Source organism: Erithacus rubecula (genome assembly GCF_903797595.1).
Source record: "Erithacus rubecula genome assembly, chromosome: 6".
In the NCBI taxonomy this organism is placed as follows: Eukaryota; Metazoa; Chordata; class Aves; order Passeriformes; family Muscicapidae; genus Erithacus; species Erithacus rubecula.
In genome coordinates, this window is record NC_136688.1 from 58,533,479 (window position 1) to 58,552,246 (window position 18,768).

At 52.2% G+C, this 18,768-nt stretch overlaps 1 protein-coding gene across 8 annotated transcripts in view; it reads right to left on the reverse strand.

Moving 5' to 3' along the window:
• Nucleotides 1–605: 605 nt before the first annotated feature.
• The window catches only part of FRMD6 (FERM domain containing 6), a 41,639-nt gene continuing 23,476 nt past the window's right edge, over nucleotides 606–18,768 (reverse strand). For 2 of the 8 annotated variants that reach the window (XM_079307854.1, XM_079307855.1), the window contains exons 3-15: nucleotides 14,782–14,967; nucleotides 13,215–13,305; nucleotides 13,051–13,130; nucleotides 12,305–12,381; nucleotides 10,540–10,726; nucleotides 9,537–9,692; nucleotides 8,989–9,054; nucleotides 8,834–8,902; nucleotides 7,462–7,636; nucleotides 5,330–5,665; nucleotides 5,121–5,246; nucleotides 3,746–3,837; nucleotides 606–3,099 (exon numbers count right to left, since the gene is read on the reverse strand). In XM_079307854.1, coding sequence (XP_079163980.1) covers nucleotides 2,815–3,099; nucleotides 3,746–3,837; nucleotides 5,121–5,246; nucleotides 5,330–5,665; nucleotides 7,462–7,636; nucleotides 8,834–8,902; nucleotides 8,989–9,054; nucleotides 9,537–9,692; nucleotides 10,540–10,726; nucleotides 12,305–12,381; nucleotides 13,051–13,130; nucleotides 13,215–13,305; nucleotides 14,782–14,880 — 1,839 coding nt within the window. In that variant the 5' untranslated portion in view covers nucleotides 14,881–14,967 and the 3' untranslated portion in view covers nucleotides 606–2,814. Of the gene's footprint in view, nucleotides 3,100–3,745; nucleotides 3,838–5,120; nucleotides 5,247–5,329; nucleotides 5,666–7,461; nucleotides 7,637–8,833; nucleotides 8,903–8,988; nucleotides 9,055–9,536; nucleotides 9,693–10,539; nucleotides 10,727–12,304; nucleotides 12,382–12,987; nucleotides 13,131–13,214; nucleotides 13,306–14,781; nucleotides 14,968–18,768 lie in introns of all 8 variants that reach the window. The other 6 variants (XM_079307852.1, XM_079307851.1, XM_079307849.1 and 3 more) reach the window with 5 other exon arrangements.

The following is an 18,768-nucleotide window of genomic DNA, read 5'->3' on the forward strand; positions in this document are numbered from 1 at the left end:
CCACAATTTGGGGTCCCAAATCCCATCCCACTATCTCGTTCTTTGGGGTCCCAAATCACATCCCATTGTCCCACTATCTGGGGTCCCAAATCCCATCCCACTATCCCATTCTTTGGGTTCCCAAATCCCACCCCACAATTCCACTATTTGGGGTCCCAAATCCCACCTCACTATTTGGGGTCCCAAATCCCACCTCACAATTCCACTATTTGGGGTCCCAAATCTCATTCCACTATTTGGGGTCCCAAATCCCACCCCACAATTCCACAGTTTGGGGTCCCAAATCCCATTCCACAATTCCACTATTTGGAGTCCAAAATCCCATCCCATTATTTGGGGTCCCAAATCCCATCCCACTATTTCCCACTTATTTCAGGATCTCCCCTGTGCCTCTCCCTAATTCCAGAACACAGGGACTGGCTGGCACACCACAAAAATCACCAAAAATCAGGACTGAAAGGCTCAGCCCTGCCTGAGGCAGGATTCCCCTGAACCTGCTGCTGGGAGCAGAGAACACAATAAATGCAATATTCTCCTTAAATTCAGCAGTGTCCCACCTCTCCCTTAAACCTGGGAGCATTTCAGATCTGCAGGAGTCCAAGTGATGCAAACAACTGTCACTTTATTGTCAAGTCCAGCCCTACTGCAAAAGGCACACAACAAACTTCATTTTGGTACAAAAGAGTTTTGCTCTGGGGATTTTCCACCTGATTCCATTTTCCTTGAGTTTTCTTTTTTATTTTTTTTATTTTTTTTTTTTTTTCTCCTTTTGCAACACAGTCCCTGGGCTGTCTCCCATCACCCTGATGGGGAGATCCTTTCACAGAAAGGATTATTTTGTGCAGACAGACAGCTCCTTATTGCAGGGGGAACAGCCCCAAGGGCAGGCAGGCACAGCCACCTGCAGAAAAACTGGGAATAAATGGCACCTCTGTGTCCCCCTGCTCCAATGGCACCTCTGTGTCCCCTGGTTGTGGGGACAAACTCCATCCCAGCCCCCAGCCCAACCCCATCACTCCCCTCCAGCTGCAGGATAATGGGATCATTCCCTCCCCATTTCTTGAGCATTTCTTTACACAATTTATCCCTTTTTTTTCCCCCTCCAGCTCTGTGTTTCTGCAGGGTGAAGGTCCCGTGGCAGAGGGGGGATGAATTTGGGGGATTTTCCTGCATGGGAACTCACCCTGCTGGTGCACAGACTGCAAACCCAGCTGTGCATGGGGGGCTGGAATCACAAATGGTATCCCAGAGCCCACAGAGAGATTTTTGGGGTTTTGTGGGGTCCCTGAGCCCCAGCAGCATCCCTCCAGCTGCCCTGTGTGGTTTCAGGGAGATGCTTTAGGCACCCTGCCCTGCCAACACTGGATATTGACATTATTTTCCATAAAACCCCTCAGGCAGGGCCAGATCAATGTCTGGGGTGGAGACACAGTGCCCACAGCAGCTCTCCCATATCCCAACATCCCAAGAGATTTTTTTTTTTTTTTTTTTTTTTTGCACTGTGCCTATAGCTATGTTCCATTTCTTTTGGTACCAGCTCCCTCCCCCAACATTTCTTATAAAAATAAGATTGTGCTTATTTATAAAAGAATTACAATTTTTTTTTTTTGGTTTGTTTTTCTAAGAAAAGCTTCCAGTTTAAAAAAAAAAAAAAAACAAAAACAAAACAACAAACAAACAGTGGTGTATCAAAATATGGCAAAACTTTGGCTGTAAATGGCTAAACTCTAATTAAAAATATCCACTACAAAGGCATTGTGCTGTGATAATTAACTCCACAGTGCTTCACCCTCTGGTACTGACAGCAAATATTCCACCTGAGCTGTTCTGGCTTCCCTGGGACACACTCAGAAACCACTCCTGGATTTTCCTAGCACGTCAGCATCATCCTCTGGCAGAATTATTCCAGCTGTAAGACCCCTAAAGATGCATGAAAAGCCTTGGGAAAAGATGCAACAGGAAGAGCCACAGGGACAAGGTGGTGGGATGCATGTTCTCCTCGAGAGGAAAGTCTGTTTTCTCACCTAAGTGCTTCAGAAAAAATCAGGATTTTTGATAGAGTTTGTGAAAAAAAAGGCAGATCATTTGTATAAAAGGTGTTTCAGAGCAGGAGTAAAATGCAGATGGGTCTATAAGATCCAGACATATATAAACATACATACCTTGATATATTTATATATGTATTCTCTAGATATTCAATGTTTGGGATGCATTATTGCAGTATCCTTATAGGGGATTTATTTTTTCCATCCTCCTTTGCTTTTTTTCTTTTTTTTTTTTTTATTTTTTTTTTTTTTAGGAGTGGGTTCTCTTTTTGGTCTTGGGGTTTTGCTTTCCAAAAAAAAAAAAGTTGCAAATGGCTCTGAGAGCTTCCAGTCATCATCCACCTGGCTGGCACTGCTGTGGTCTGACCTCCAGCATGTGTTTTTTGGAAAAACTGGGATCATGCTATGCCCCAGGAGCTGCTGGCCATGCCTTCCTCCATGGAACATCACCATGCCTGGAGATCCCTGGCTGGTTATTGCTCAATTCTCCCTTCCCATACTGGCCTTTAGGGTTATTTACATTTCTTTGGCTTGGCTTGAACACAGTCTGACCTTTTCCAGCCACCCCAGAGTCCTGTGGGGGCAAAGAGGGGGAGAGACCACCTGGCCATGAGGAAACACAGGTGGGCTCCACTGAGCTCTGCTCCTCCCTGTAGGAACAACTTGTGTTGGGCACAAACTCCTCAGGAATCCCCTCCAGGCCTGGGCAATCCCCATTTTTATCTGGCCAATCCTCCAGCACTGTGGTTTGCAGGGAGCAGGGCAGGGCTCACACCACGAACTCGGGGACTTCATCATGGGTCAGGTCCAAGGAGAAATATTTGCTGGTTCTCTTGCCAGGGAAGGTGTCCTGGATGTTGAGGCACTGCTGGGCCAGGCAGCTGTTGCAGTAGAGCCCATCCTGCTCCAGGCTGTGGGTGCAGCCAAAGGTGAAGCTCTGAGCTGTGTCCTGGCACAGCCTGGCCAGCTGCAGGAAATCCTTCTGGTACAGCCTGATGTCATCCAGGCTCAGGCTGTGCCTGTCTGTTGATGTCTTGGCTTTCCTGGATGATGTCTGGGGAAAAGAAAGAGGAGGTTCAGGTGTTGGGAAGAAATAAAAAAATCTTAAGAGTGCTCAGCAAGTAGTTCTGAAACAACAGGTAAAACAGAGATGTAGCATTTTTCAATTTAGAGGCTGAAAACAGCCATGTGAAGATTTAGGGCCTCTTTGTTTGTTTAGATGATGCCAAATGCCATGAATACCAAAGAACCAACAGACATCTTGTTCCAAGTATGGCAGGAAAGGTCTGAGGATAAGGGTTACAGATAAGAAAGCCATAAAACATTTAGTTTTATAATAATTTAGTGATTCCTATAGGTTGCATGCAAATATTAGGAAATGAGTATATTGTATTAGATTGGTTAATAGAAATTAGAATACTCATTATAGAAGAATACTTATTGTATTGTCAACAGGAAATTGCTCTCTTATCTCTTACTCTTTCAATTCTCTTACTCTTACCCCTCTTATATTCTCTCTACTCTCCATTCTCTACACTCTCCCTTACACCCACACCCTTATAACAAACTACAAACCTGAAGAACAGAAATTACAGAGCTCCTGAGTCTGTCCAGAGACCATCCACCCAACATTACAACCCCCCCATTCAGGGTCTGCCAGGGGGTTTGGGGGTCCCCAAAGCCCCCCCAGCCCCACGTACCTGGGGCAAGGAGTCTGTGCTCTGCCCACGCAGCTTCACCACTGTCTCTGAGGAGCTGGAGGTGGAGGAGCTGATCTCCTTCACGATGAGTCCTGCACAAAGGAGGGTGCAAAGGTTGTTTTGGGGTGGATCAGTTCTCTTGGGACCCACTCCTGTTTTGTCCATGGGGCAAAAAAGTCCCTCAGCACGATGTGGTGCCTTCTGCTCCACTGGCAACCAGCATTACTTACAAAGCATCCCAAATTTGCCCCAAAATGGCATCCAGAGCTGTCCCCAGGGAGCCTGGCATCCCCAAAGATCTCCCAGCTCAGAGCTGGAAATGCAGGTGACTTTCTGGGTGCAGGCACAGCTCCAGAGAAGATCTGGAGTCCAACTGCTCACCAGCACTGACCCTGTCCCCAAGTGCCACATCCTCAGGGCTTTTAAAGCCCTCCAGGGATGGGGACTCCATCCCTGCCCTGGGCAGTTGTGCCAGGGCTGGACAAACCTTTCCAGGAAGAAATTTTCCCTAATATCCAATCCAAACCTTTCCTGGCACAATTTGAGAGAGGTTTTTTTCTTTACCCCATCTCTCCTTCAACCCATTGGGGTTTTTCCCAGCATTCCAAAAGGACTCCTTGGGCTAACTCTGCTCAGACAAACACCAAAGAACCATGGAATGACCAGGTTTGGAAGGGATCTTAAAGATCATCTCATCCCAGCTCCCAAAGCTGTGACTTGCTGTCCCAGGTTACAATGTAAGGATGTGCCCAAAAGCATCTATTCTATCACCATATGCTGAAACCAGGTGGGGCAGTGATTCTTTGTGGGAGGTATCTTCTGTTAATGGGCCAACTGTTCAAAACCAGGTGAAGCAGTGCTCTTTATCTTTTCCACAGCCCACCCTCCCTCCAGGAGATATCTCCTGTTCATGGCCACTGAGTCCCAGGGCATGGCTGATAAAATTCCACCATCCCACTGGGAGATGCTCCAGCCAGGGGAGGAGCCAAGCCTTTCCTACTCAGAGAAAAACTGAGATTTGGAACAACAAAGCAGCCTTTTTTCACTGGATTCCAGGGGAAAACTGGAGCTTTACACATCATCACTGGATCTTTGGAGGAAAACTGAACCACAGGAGCACTGCTCCAACTGAACCACATCTGCCCCTGCAGGAGGATGCAGCCACCATTGAATGGGACTGCTATCAACCATGCTAACTAGCAGGGTGTGAGGTTCTGACTGTGTCAGTGTTTTTTTCTTTTGTACTATTGCATGTATTTTATTTTTCTCTTTTTTCCTATTAAACTGTATTTCTGACTTGGAGTCTCTCACTGGGTTTGCTTTCCAAACTGGGTTTGCCTGGGGGATTTTGGGAAGCGAAGCAGCCAGCCCTTACCCGAGTGCCCGTTGAACTTGCGGGACAGCAGCATGTCCTCGGTGATGTAGACACACATGTCGGGGCTCACCTCCATCTCCCCCGCCTGCTCCAGCTCCCGTGGGTCATCCACCAGCATCTCAATCTCTGCCAGGCACGACAAGTCAGCTGTGCCCCTTCAGAGCAGCCTCCAAGCCCAGAGAAAGGAAAACCCAAAACCCCCAACACACCGTCATCCTGGGAATCCTCCTCCAGCCGCTCCTTGCCGCCGCTCTCCACGCCGGACGTGTGCGAGCTGCCGTGGCTGGTCATGGAGCTGCAGGTCCTCAGCTTGCGGTGGGCACCAGCACCAGAGAACCCATCCTCAGGCCCCACCTCACGGGGTTTGGGGTCAGCCTCGATGCCAGAGGTGTGGGAGCTGCTGTGGGAGGCCGTGGAGTGCCGGGACAGCCTCTTGTGCCGGGCGCTGCCGGCGCTGCTGCCGCTGGCGCGCGAGCGCTTCTCCAGCTGCTCCATGTCCAGCTCCAGCGTGTCGCTGATGTAGGATTCCCGGTACTGCTTCTTCTCTGCAGGGAGGAAACAGCTTGATTTTCTCAACCCTCAAGAAAAGTGGCTGCCCTGGAAGGGTAGGGATGTCCTGGCACGTAGGGGAATTGTCACCCAGAGTGGTGGCGATAAGGGGGTGGCATTAAGGGAGGTGGGGTGGGAGAGCCAAACCTCCTGTGATGGGCTGGTCCTCCAGGAGGAGGAGGGGGGAGAGGAGGAGGAAAAGGTGCCAAGGAAGAAGAGAAAGAAGAGAAAGAAGAAGACAGAAAATAAGGAGGAGCAGTAAAAGAAGAAAATAAACAAGGAAGAAGAACATGAGGATAAGAAGGATGATGAAACAAGGAGGAAGAAGATGAGGAGGAAGAGGAGAAGAGAGTAAAGTGGAGAATAAGGAAGAGAAAGGAAGATGAGAAGGGGAAAGATGAGAAGGAGGAAGAAGAGAAGGAGGGAGAGGAAGAAGAGGAGGAAGAGAAATAAGAGAAGGAAGAAGAAGAAAACAAGGGAAGAGTAGGATGAGGATGAGAAAGAGCAAGGAGATAAGGAGGAAGAAGATGAGGAGGACATGGAAGAAAAAAATGAGGAGAATGGTGAGAAGGAAGATTAGACATGAGGATGAAAAGGAAGATGAAACAAGAAGGAAGAAGATGAGGAGGAGGAAGAAGAGGAGAGGAAAGTGGAGAATAAGGAAGAGAAAGAAAGATGAGAAGTGGAAAGACAAGAAAGAGGAGCAAGAAGAGGAGGAGGAGGGAGAAGAGGAGGAGGAAGAGATGTCAAGGAAGAAGAGAAAGAAGAAGACAGAAAATAAGGAGGAGCAGGAAAAGAAGAAAATAAACGAGGAGGAAGAAGATGAGGATGAGAAGGAAGATGAAACAAGGAAGAAGAAGAGGAGAGGAAAGCCAAGACTAAGGAAGAGAAAGGAAGATGAGAAGGGGAAAGATGAGAAGGAGGAAGAAGAGGAAGGAGAGGAAGCGGAGGAGGAAGAGAAACAAGAAGAGAAGGAGAAAGAGGAAGAAAACGAGAAGGAGGATGAGAAGGAGGAAGAAGATGAGGAGGACATGGAAGAAAAAATAAGGAGGATGGTGAGGAGGAAAAAAACAAGAGAAGAGTTGGATGAAAACAAGGAGGAAGAAGAAGATGAAGAGGAGGAAGAAAAGGAGAGGAAAGAGGAGAATAAGGAAGAGAAAGAAGATGAGAAGGGGAAAGCTGAGAAAAGAGGAGCAAGAGGAGGAGGGAGAGGAAGAGAAACAAGCAGAGAGGGAAGAGGAGGAAGAAAACAAGAGATGAGTAGGAAGATGAGAAGAAGGAAGAAGATGAGGAGGACATGGAAGAAAAAATGAAGAGGATGGTGAGGAGGAAGAAAACAAGAGAAGAGTTGGATGAAAATGAGAAGGAAGAAGAAGATGAGGAGGACATGGAACTAAAAATGAAGAGGATGGTGAGGAGGAAGAAAACAAGAGTTGGATGAAGACGAGATGAAGGAATAAGATGAGGAAGACATGGAAGAAAAAGACGAAAAGGATGAGAAAGAGGAAGAAGTTGAGGCGGACGAAGAGGAAGAAGAGTTGGACAAGAAACACAAACCAGAAAAGGAGGAAGAACACAAGAGTTGGATGAAGATGACATGAAGGAATCAGATAAGGAAGACATGGAAGAAAAAGACAAAAAAGATGAAAAATTGAGGCGGACAAAGAGGAAGAAGAGTCGGACAAGAAACACAAACCAGAAAAGGAGGAAGACGGGGAAGAGGAAGAGCACGAGGATGGGTGAGCGGGGCAGGGGTGGCCCAGGGCTGTCAGCAGAGGGGCTCTGCACGTACCCTCGCTCTCCTCGAGCCGGCGCAGCTGGCGCAGCACGGGCTGCAGGTTCATGTAGAGCCGGTGGCTGCTGCTCAGCAGCTGCAGCAGGTGCCGCGAGCGCAGCGGGCAGCCCGTGTAGTAGATGAGCTTGCGCGCCGAGGGCAGCCCATCAGGCAGGATCTCAAACTTCTTACCCTGCAGCACAGCAAAAGGCACACAGAGCTCAGCACTCACCCTGTGGGAGCCCTGGCCTCCCTGGGGGTCTCAAACACCCCCTGGTGAGGGTCTCAAAGAACCCTGAGTCAGACCCTGGTGTCACAGCTGAATTCCAACCCCTGGGGGAATTACCAACGCAGAGGGAATGGAAACAAGCCACCAAAGTTGGTAAATTAGATTGTTAGAATGTAGATAAACAGATTTTTGGGTTTATGATTAGTGGTCAAGATGGAGAATATGGAGAGTGGACACCTTTTCCTCCTTCTTCTCCATGTCATCCATGTTGGGTGACACGTGGGCACTCTTGGATTGGATGGGGTCAATAAAATTGTATTGTATTGGAAAATTGTTGTAAACATGTAGCATGGAATCTAGACTAAACCCTGCCTTCACCAGGCAGATTCCACCCTGGATGCCCAGCTGGGCAGACCCTGCTGGCCAAGTAAAAGGTCTCTGAGTAAGAAACAATAAACAATCCTTGGAACAAGAGAAAACCATCTCCTGCAATCTCTCTTTGGCTGCTTCAGAGAGAACCAGGGTTTGAACCACCTCATGTCCCTCTGGGGGGATCTCTGAGAAACCCCAGACTGGGACATCCCCCTGCCCTGCTGCAGGGTCTTGTTAACCCCATGGGTGTGATCAGCCTCTGCAAAAGCAGAGAGAGATGGCCTGCCTGGGGATTGTGGAATTACTGAGTGGTTTGGGGTGGAAGGGGTTAAAGAGCATCTAGACCAACCTCCTTCAACCCTCCACTATCCCAGGGTGCTCCAAACCCCATCCAGCCTGGCCTGGGACACTGCCAGGGATCTGGGGCAGCCACAGCTGCTCTGGGAATTCTATTCCAGGGCCTGCCCACCCTCCCTGGGAGGAATTCCCAATTCCCAATTCCCAGTTCCCAATTCCCAATTCCCACTATCCCATCCATCCCTCCCCTCTGGCAGTGAAACCATTCCCTGTGTCCTGTCCCTCCATCCCTTGTCTCCAGCTCTCCTGGATCCCTTCAGGTGCTCAAAGCTCTCCCTGGATCCTTCTCCTCTCCAGGTGAGCACCCCCAGCTCTCCCAGCCTGGCTCCACAGGTAATGGATGCTCCATGGAGCATCTCCATGGCCTTTTGTAGACCTGCTCCAACCCCCAGAGCTGGGAGCAGTGCCCCAGGTGGAGATGGTGGCACTCACCACAAAAACCAGTTTCCCCACGTTTGTCCATGGGAAGTCATACAGCAGCTGCTTCTCCTCATCCAGGTTCTGTGAAGAGAGGAGAGGGAGCCATGGCTGAGGATTGTTAGGGGTGTGGAGCTGAGCTGAGCCACCACCTTCATTCAATCACCCACCTGGAAAATCTGGATGCCCCGTGTTGTCAGCCCCAGAGTCAGGGAGGCCTCCACTTCCCTTTTGTCCTAAGGGGGAAAAAATGGTTTGAAATACACAATTTGCAGCCTGAAGTGGATAAATCACCCCACTCACCATTCTATGATTCACTAAAAATGGAAATTAAAAATGGGAAGTGACTTTGGACACAGGCAGAGAGTGACAGGATAAGGGGGAATGCTTTTAAACTAAAAGAGAAGAGATTTAGATTAGATGTGAGGAAGAAATTATCCCTGTGAAGTGGTGAGGTCCTGGCACAGGGTGCCCAGAGAAGCTGGAAGTGTCCAAGGCCAGGTTAGATGGAACTTGGAGCACTCTGGGACAGTGGAAGGTGTCCCTGCCATGGCAGGGGTGGGATGAGATGATTTTTAAGGTCCCTTCCAACCCAAACCATTCTGAGATTCAACAAAACACCTCAAACAAACTGCTTTGTTCCAGGAGAAAAAACCCAGCATGTATCTCTCAGAGAGAACATCTCCAAAATTAAGATCCCAACAAGCCCAGGGCTCACCTTGTACAGCCTGTAGTAGTGCACAGCCACATCATCCAGCCTGACAGCCTCCTTGATGTACTTGAGATGGGCTTCTGAGGCTGTCAGGGCAAACTGGTCCTTGTGCATGTTGGGCACGTGCTTCAGGATGTAATCCTTGCCCCTCTTGGCCACCACCTGTTTGGAGGAGGAGAGAAGCTTGTCCAGCTGCCCTGGGCTGGCTGCCAGGAGGGCTGGTTCAAATTGGAGCTTTGTTCTGGAGACCTCCAGGCACTAATGAAATAATTGCAGCAGCCAGTGAGTTCTTGGCAGCAGGATTTCCTGCTGGGAAGTGAGTTCTGTGTGCCCATTCCATGGTGACACCTGTGCTGGGGCAGGGAGGGTGACACAGGGGATGTGGGCCAGGGCCACACACTCAGTGATGTGTGAGAAGAGAGGAGAGGGGGCAGATTTTGGGAAAATACCCAGAAAGAGGTTGGGAAAGAGAAGAAAAAACACCAGGGAGAGCTTTGAGCACCTGAAGGGGCTCCAGGAGTGCTGGAGAGGGACTGGGGACAAGGGATGGAGGGACAGGACACAGGGAATGGCTTCAAATTGGAAAAGGGGAGATCTGGGTGGGATATTGGGAAGGAATTCCTGGCTGGGAGGGTGGTGAGACCCTGAAATAGAATTCCCAGAGAAGCTGTGGCTGCCCCTGGAAAGGGTTAAAGGCCAAGGTGAACAAAACTTGGAGCAGCCTGGGACAGTGGAAGGTGTCCCTGCCATGGCAGGGGTGATCTTTAAGATCCCTCCAACCCAAACCATTCTGTGCCACCAGCCCCCAATGGGCTGCACCTGATGGTGGTGGAGCAATGCCTGCAGAGCATCCCCCAGCAGCATCCCTGCAGCTCCCAGGGAATTCCCCACCCCAACCCCAACCCCATCCCCCTCCCCACAGCCATCCTGGGTTATCCATAACCAGGATTCACTGCTCTGAGCAGCCCAGCATCAAGCCCAGAGCAGGGAGCACAGCAGGATATCTTACCCAGGCAGGGAAATAAGCCTCAGGCTCGAAGTACTTCCCATAGTGCTTGTTCCTCTTGAAGTCCCCCAGGTCAGCTTGGAGGGCAAAGGCAGTGAGCAGGAAATAAGCTTCTTCCCTCAGCACACACTGGGAGTGCAGCACCTGCTTCCTCAGGTGCCAGTAGTAGTAGTATCGAGCTGTCCTGTCACTGTGGGGACACAGGGGACACTGAGCAGCTGGGATATCCTCAAGGAGGGTCACCAAAGGGGTTTTGCTCCCTCTTCACTATGTATTAACATTCCCACAAATGCACAGCAACTTCACCAGCCAGGTGGAATGAAGCCCTCAAAAGGTCTGTGCAGGTGACACTGTGTCCCCAAAGCTCTGGAAATCATTTTATCCCCAAAGCAGGAGCTGCAGCTCCCACCCTAGGTAAATTCAGATTGGGCTGTGCTGAATCCCTAAACACACTGTCCCCACCCCCCAGAAGGATTTGTCATTGCTGGCTGGGGACAGTGTCCCCACCTGGCACTGGGAGAAACCACCCAGCACTCAGGCAGAAGCAGCCCCAGCTTTTGGGATGTGCTCAGCACCCCAGAACAGCCCGAGGGACACACCCAGCAATGGGGGGGCCCTTGGAGGGAGGCACACCCAGCCCAGGAGGGGGACACACCCAGCCCAGGATGTCACACCCACCCTGGAGAGGTCACACCCAGCTCAGGGGGACACACACCAGAATAGGGACTGTCCCTGGAGAGGGGCACACCCAGCCCTGGAGGGGGTCACCTGGAGGGTCACACCCAGCCCAGGGGGGGTCACACCCAGCCCAGGGGGTCACACCCAGCCCAGGTGGGTCACACCCAGCCCGGGGGGGGTTACACCCAGCCCAGGGGGGGTCACACCCAGCCCAGGGGGGGGTCACACCCAGCCCAGGGGGTCACACCCAGCCCAGGTGGGGTCACACCCAGCCCAGGGGGGTCACACCCAGCTCAGGAAGGTCACACCCAGCCCAGGGGGTCACACCCAGCCCAGGGGGGGTCACACCCAGCCCAGCGGGGGGTCACACCCAGCCCAGGGGGGTCACACCCAGCTCAGGGGGGGGTCACACCCAGCCCAGGTGGGTCACACCCAGCCCAGGGGGGGTCACACCCAGCTCAGGGGGGGTCACACCCAGCTCAGGTGGGGTCACACCCAGCCCAAGGGGGGTCACACCCAGCCCAGGGGGTCACACCCAGCCCAGGGATGTCACACCCAGCCCAGGGGGTCACACCCAGCCCAGGGATGTCACACCCAGCCCAGGTGGGTCACACCCAGCCCAGGGGGGGTCACACCCAGCTCAGGTGGGTCACACCCAGCTCAGGGGGGGTCACACCCAGCCCAGGGGGGTCACACCCAGCTCAGGGGGGGTCACACCCAGCCCAGGTGGGTCACACCCAGCCCAGGGATGTCACACCCAGCCCAGGTGGGTCACACCCAGCCCAGGTGGGGTCACACCCAGCTCAGGTGGGTCACACCCAGCTCAGGGGGTCACACCCAGCCCAGGGGGGGTCACACCCAGCTCAGGTGGGTCACACCCAGCCCAGGTGGGGTCACACCCAGCCCAGGGGGTCACACCCAGCCTAGGGGGGGTCACACCCAGCCGAGGGATGTCACACCCAGCCCGAGGGTGGGGGGGTCACACCCAGCCCAGGGGGTCACACCCAGCCCAGGGATGTCACACCCAGCCCAGGTGGGTCACACCCAGCTCAGGGGGGGTCACACCCAGCCCAGGTGGGTCACACCTCACCTGATGAGCCGCCCATTCTCCACGTAGTACTGCACTCTGAAGTGGATGATCATTGGGGGCCCAAACTGGTCGATGCCCTGGAATGGAGGAGCTTTTCAGGAATCCCCTGGGGATCCCAGCATCACACCCCAGCCCTCACCTCACCCCTCTGGGGTAATGCCAGCCACAGCCACCCCTCACCCACTGTGGCATTGTGGTTCCTCAGTTAAGGCTTCAGCACCCATTTCCTCACACAGAATGCTGGAAATGAGGGGGATTGGGATTTTTAAAAAGCAGGTGGCTGGGTGTGACAACACCAGGAGTTCTGCAACACCTCAGTGCTGCTCTCAGATCATCATCCACCAGCTCAGTGCCAGCACTTGAGCCTGGGCACCACCCCCTCAGCACTGAAAAAATGAAAAGGTGCTTTGGGAAAAAAAAAAAAATTTAAAAAATTGATTTTAGAATTTAGAAGAAGGGGACCTCAAAAATGCTGAAGGATAAGGGAAGAGAGGAAAAATCAGAGGAAAAAAACCCCCAGAGCTCCAGGGATGGAGCGTGGAGGATGCACCCCCAGCTGGGGCACGTGGTGGCACTCAGAGTGACAACCCCAGGGGTGGGATTTTGCACATCCACCCCCCAGCCCCACACTGACTGAACACCCCCCACACCCCCTGGCAGCATTCCCGGGTCCTGGAAGTGACCTGTGATGGGGACAGAGGTGGCCTTACTGCCGTCAGCTCTCCATGCAAGACCTCACTGCTGACCTTGCTGGCCTCCTTCTTCCACTCCTTGGGGCAGTACTTGTAGAGTTTCTGGGCCAGGTCCATGTACACGTGCTCATTGTCTGCAAGGGACACAGGTGGCATCAGCATCCCCACCTGTCCTTGTCACCAAAAGTGTGAATTTCCACATTCAGCCCCTGACTTACTCTGGATGACGCTGAGCCCGAAGAGGTGACAATCCTTCAGCCTCAGGAGGTCACACACCTGCACCAGTAACTCTTGGCACAAAATCTTCACCTGTAAAAACAAACCTTAAATGAGCCCTGGGTGTATCTGTGCCCACCTGAGCCAGGCAGGACCCTGAGCAGGATGGGGGGTGACAGGATGGGCTCAGCTGTCCATGGGGAGCCCCCAAAAGTCTGGGGTGCAGGAGCAGGGGTGGGATGCTCAGGGGACCACAGGGCAGCTCTAGAGTAGCAGGTGGTGGAGGAATCCAACACTGGGGAGAAATTCTGGGGGCAGAAATCAGAACATTCCCAGTCTCATTCCACCCTCTGGACACCTTCCATCATCCCAGATTGCTCCAGCCTGGTCCTGGACACATCCAGGGATGGGACAGCCACAGCTTCTCTCTACCCTCACAGGGAAGGATTTATTCCTATTATCTAATCTAAATCTTTCTTCTAAATTTAAAACCATTCCCCTTATCCTATCATTATCAGCCTCTTTCCAAACCATCTTTTTTATGAGCTCCCTTTAAGTTTTGAAAGGAATTTCTTAACTCAAAAGCAACACTGGGTGGGGGTGAATTAAAAAAAAACCAACAAAAATTTTACATTCAATGCTCCACCCCAGTCAGAGCCAAAGGACAACAAATCCTGTTTATTCCCTGGGCAAGAGGAGGCTGAAGTGCCATCCAGAAGGGATGCAACCTTCAGGGGTGTCTTTGGCTGCAGTACAGGATGTGCCCAGCAATGTGCGTTCTGTCCCCATCTGCTGAACTGGGCAGTGCCCCTGATCTCCTGGCACACATTCTCTGCTCATGGGCCATCTTTAAACCAGCTGGGCAATCATCTTTATCTTCCCACAGCCCATCCTCCCTCCAGCAGATATCTCCTGTTCATGGCCACTGAGTCCCAGGGCATGGCTGAGAAAATTCCATCATCCCACTGGGAGATGCTCCAGCCAGGGCAGGAGCCAAGCCTTTCCTACCCAGAGAAAAACTGACATTTGGGACACCAAGGCACCTTCTTTCCACTGGATTCCAGAGGAAAACCAGACCTTTGCACATCATCCCTGGAGCTTCAGAGGAAACTGCCCCTTCTCCAGGAGCACTGCTCCAGCTGAGCCACATCTGCCCCTGCAGGAGGATGCAGCACCATGGAATGGGACTGTGCCACCACCCTGACTGACTGACTGTGCCAGCTTGGATTCTGACTCTGGCAGGGCTGGGATTGTTCTGTGTAATACTGCATTGCTAGTTTAATTGTCCTAGGAAAGAACTGTTATTCCTAATTCCCCTATCTCTGCCTGAGAGCCCCTTAATTTCAAAACTATAATAATTTGGAGGGAGTGGGTTTACACTCCTCATTTCAAAGAGAAGCTCCTGCCTTTATTGGCAGACACCTGTCCTGCAAACCAGTACAAGGAGAACAACTCATGTGCATTTCCCCAGCAGGGCAAGCTCCAAATGAAACCCAGGAGGAAACCCAAGGTTTGGAGCCACAACCCTGGTGGGTGATGGAAATGTCAGTGCTTAGGGAGGCTCCTTACATTGATGATGATGTTGAGGGAGTCGTCGTTGGGGAGGAAGATGCACACGCTGCGCCGGTCCTGCATGACTCTGTTGTTGTGGAAGGGCAGCTTGTTCATCGTGCTCTGGGCAGGGGGCTCGGGGTGGGAGGTGGGGGGCACCTCACCAGAGGGCCAGGGTGGCCTCAGGCTCTGTGGGTGCCATCCCTGTGGGGAAAAAGGGGGATGAGCCCTGAGAATGGCATCCTCAACATCCCCCATCCTTGCCACCCACCAGCATGTCCCACATGGTCCCAATGAGGTCCCAAAAACCCCTGAGCACACCCCATCACAGCCACCCCCATGATTTTTGGCACAGACTCAAAAATCTGAACCAGCAGTTTGGTTCTCCTGGCTTGGATTCAGAAAAAACTTCAGGAAAGGCTTTTCTGGCATAATTACAATAAACAGAAGTTTATCTGCTGGGAATATCCTGGTTGGGCCAGCAAGGAGCAGTGCTGGAAGCTGGAGGTTTCCCTGGCAGCCATGGAAATGCTGTGGGGTCCCATAAAAGGATCTCCACATCCCTTCCAACATCCTTCCCCCCATTTCTGACTCTTTACTGAGGTGAAATAAAACAACCCAAGCACTAACAAAAATTTGCAGATGGGAATTGCAGAGCCAACAAATCCATCCTAGCACTGATCCCAGGAAACTCATTCCCAAGGGTGAATATTCCCAAAGCACTCCACATTCACATGGACATGAATTCCCACGTGACACCACGAGGATGGACTTCAAACCCTGACCTAGTTCAGCCTTTTCCTACCCCAGATTTGGGCTGGCACCCCGACAGCAGAGTGTCTCCCTTGCCACCAAATATTTGTTTTGGTTGAAGTGGAAGCGCCTTTGGCTTCCAAAAGCCTGGAATTCATCAGCAGTGCAGGGGAAAGTGCCCCCAGGTGACTTTTTGTGGCAGCTCCTGGGGTTCTGCAGAAGTTGGGAAATCCCAATTCCCATGGCCAGGGAGCTCTGGGACTGCCCCACAGAGGTTGTGTCTGTGCATGGCACCCATGCATTTCATGCATGTATCCGTGCTGTGCATTCACACCTTGAGGGGGTGTATTGTGTATTGCATCTGTGCATTGCAGCCCTGCATCCTGGCCCTGCACTGCACATTGCACTCGTGCATGGTGGCACATCATGGATTCTCTGTGCTGCATCTGTGTGCATCACAGCCCTCTGCTGCATCCATGCATTGAGCTGGAACATTGTGGCACCTGTGCATTGCAGCACTGCATTGTGGCATCCATGTATTGAGCTGGAATACTGTGGCACCTATGCATCACATGTGTGCAGCACAGATGTGCAGCCTGGCCATGCACTGCACCTCCACCATGCATTGTGGCATCCCTGCATTGAGCTGTAACCTCGTGGCATCCATGCAGTGCATCTGTGCATTCCAGAAGTGCATCATGGCAACTATGCATTGCAGAACTGCATTGTGGTATCCATAAATTATGTTGGAACCTCATGGCATGCATGCATTTCATGTGTGCTTTGCAGCAATGCACCATGGCACCTGTGAATTGCAGCACTGCATTGTGGCATCCATGCATTGAGCTGGAACACCACAGGATCCATGCAGTGCATCTGAGCATTGCTGCAGAGCATCATGGCACCACTGCAGTGAGTTGGAACCTTATGGCATCCATGCATAGCACATGTGCAGCACAGAGGTGCATCCTGATTATGCATTGCACCTCTACATTGCACCCATGCATTGTGGCATCCATAAATTGTGCTGGAACACCATGGCATCCATGCAGTGCATGTGTGCATTGCAGCAGTGCATCATGGCACCCATGTATTGCATGTGTGCATTGCAGCAGTGCATCATGGTACCCATGCAGCGCACCTGTGCATTGCAGCACTGCACTGTGGCATCCATGCATTGAGCTAGAACACCACAGCATCCATGCAGTGCATCTGAGCATTGCTGCAGAGCATCATGGCACCACTGCAGTGAGTTGGAACCTTATGGCATCCATGCATAGCACATGTGCAGCACAGAGGTGCATCCTGATTATGCATTGCACCTCTACATTGCACCCATGCATTGTGGCATCCATAAATTGTGCTGGAACACCATGGCATCCATGCAGTGCATGTGTGCATTGCAGCAGTGCATCATGGCACCCATGTATTGCATGTGTGCATTGCAGCAGTGCATCATGGTACCCATGCAGCGCACCTGTGCATTGCAGCACTGCACTGTGGCATCCATGCATTGAGCTAGAACACCACAGCATCCATGCAGTCCATCTGAGCACTGCAGCACTGCATCATGGCACCCGTGCATTGCAGCACAGCCATGCATCCTGGCCATGCACTGCACCTCCACCATGCATTGTGGCATCCCTGCATTGAGCTGGAAGCTCATGGCACCCATGCAGTGCACCCCTGCACCCCAGCTCTGCCATGATACCTCTCCATGGTCCCCACACTCTGCCCTGTGCCATGCCTGGCACCTCTCCATGGTCCCCACACTCTGCCCCTGGCCATGCCTGGCACCTCTCCATGGTCCCCACGCTCTGCCCCGTGGCTGATCCCACCAGGAGCAGGCTGGTTTCAGGGCTCATTAACAATCCCACATGGAGAACAGGCTGAAGGGATTTGGCACGTCCTGGCCCGGCAGCTCCCGGCCCCGGCGTGATGTGACTTGTGTGGGCTGGGCAGGGAGGGGCCGCGTTCCCAGCCGTGTCCTGGGGCTCCTCCTGTCCTGCCCCCACCCAGAGGGCTCCTCCAGCCCCAGTGCTGCACGAGAGCTGCTTCAGCCAGCTCCAAATCCCAGCCACAGCCAGCACCCACTGCTGAGCTGCTGGAGAATCCAAATCCATCACCAGGATTCTCTCCTCAACATGGGCAGGACACTTCACTACCCCAGGTTGCTCCAAACCCTGTCCAACGTGGAAAACTTCCAAGGATGGGGCAGCCACAGCTTCTCTGGCAGCCTGTGCCAGGCCTCTCCTCCCTTACAACTAAGAATTCCGTGCCAATATCCCAACCTTGCCCTCTGCCAGTTTAAAACCATTCCCTCGTGCCCTGTCACTCTGGCATTCTGAGGCTGTTCATCCCCACACCAGTCACTGCATTTCCTCCTCCTCCTGCAGCCTGGATTGGCCCCAGAGCACCAGGGATTAAACCACACGAGCTGGCGTCAGCAGAGCACGGACATCAGAGGGGAAAAACCCAACCCCAAACCGTATATTTTAATTTTTTTATAGAAAACATCCCAGTTCCTGCTGCTCAACAGGAACATCCCATCAGCCCACCACACAGGGATGGAGATCCCCTCAGCTCCAGGTGCTTCCCAGGGGCTCTGGGAGCTGCAGGGACTCAGTGAGGGGGCACACAAAGCCCTTTCCAGGGTGCTGTGCCTGCAGCAAACCCGGCCAGACGCCGGCAAATTCTTTCCAAGCATCTGCTGCTCCTTCTGACAATGTGGGCTTTGATTGCTGCTGCCCTCGCCCAGCCACTGCTGCTCCAGAGGAAGTGTTGAGAGGAGGCACAAACATGGAAGCATGGAATGGTTTGGGTTGGAAAGCACATTTAAAAATCTAGCCCAACCTTCCCAGTTCCAAGCTGGAAAGATCCTGGATTAGAGGCAGAGCCCCCCTGGATTGCCCTGCAGCACAGATCACACTCCAAGCAGGAACCTCCACCCAAAGGTTTTCCACCCAAAATCAGCTGGAAAAAAAAAACTGGGAATGAGGACTTGAGTATGGGTCAGCAGAGTGAGGAAATCCAGGTTTTCCAGCCCTGTTTTCCCTGCAATGAGGAAAATTACAACTCCATAGGAAGGCACCACAAACTGACTCCAGAGCCGTGCCCAGAAAATTCCTCAATCCACCACGTTTTCCAGGCCCAGGCTGCTGGAATATCACCTCCCTCTCTGGTGCTGATGCCATGGGATAAATCCTGTCACAAAGCTCCTCTGCAAAGAAAACATCCCACAAAAAACCTGGG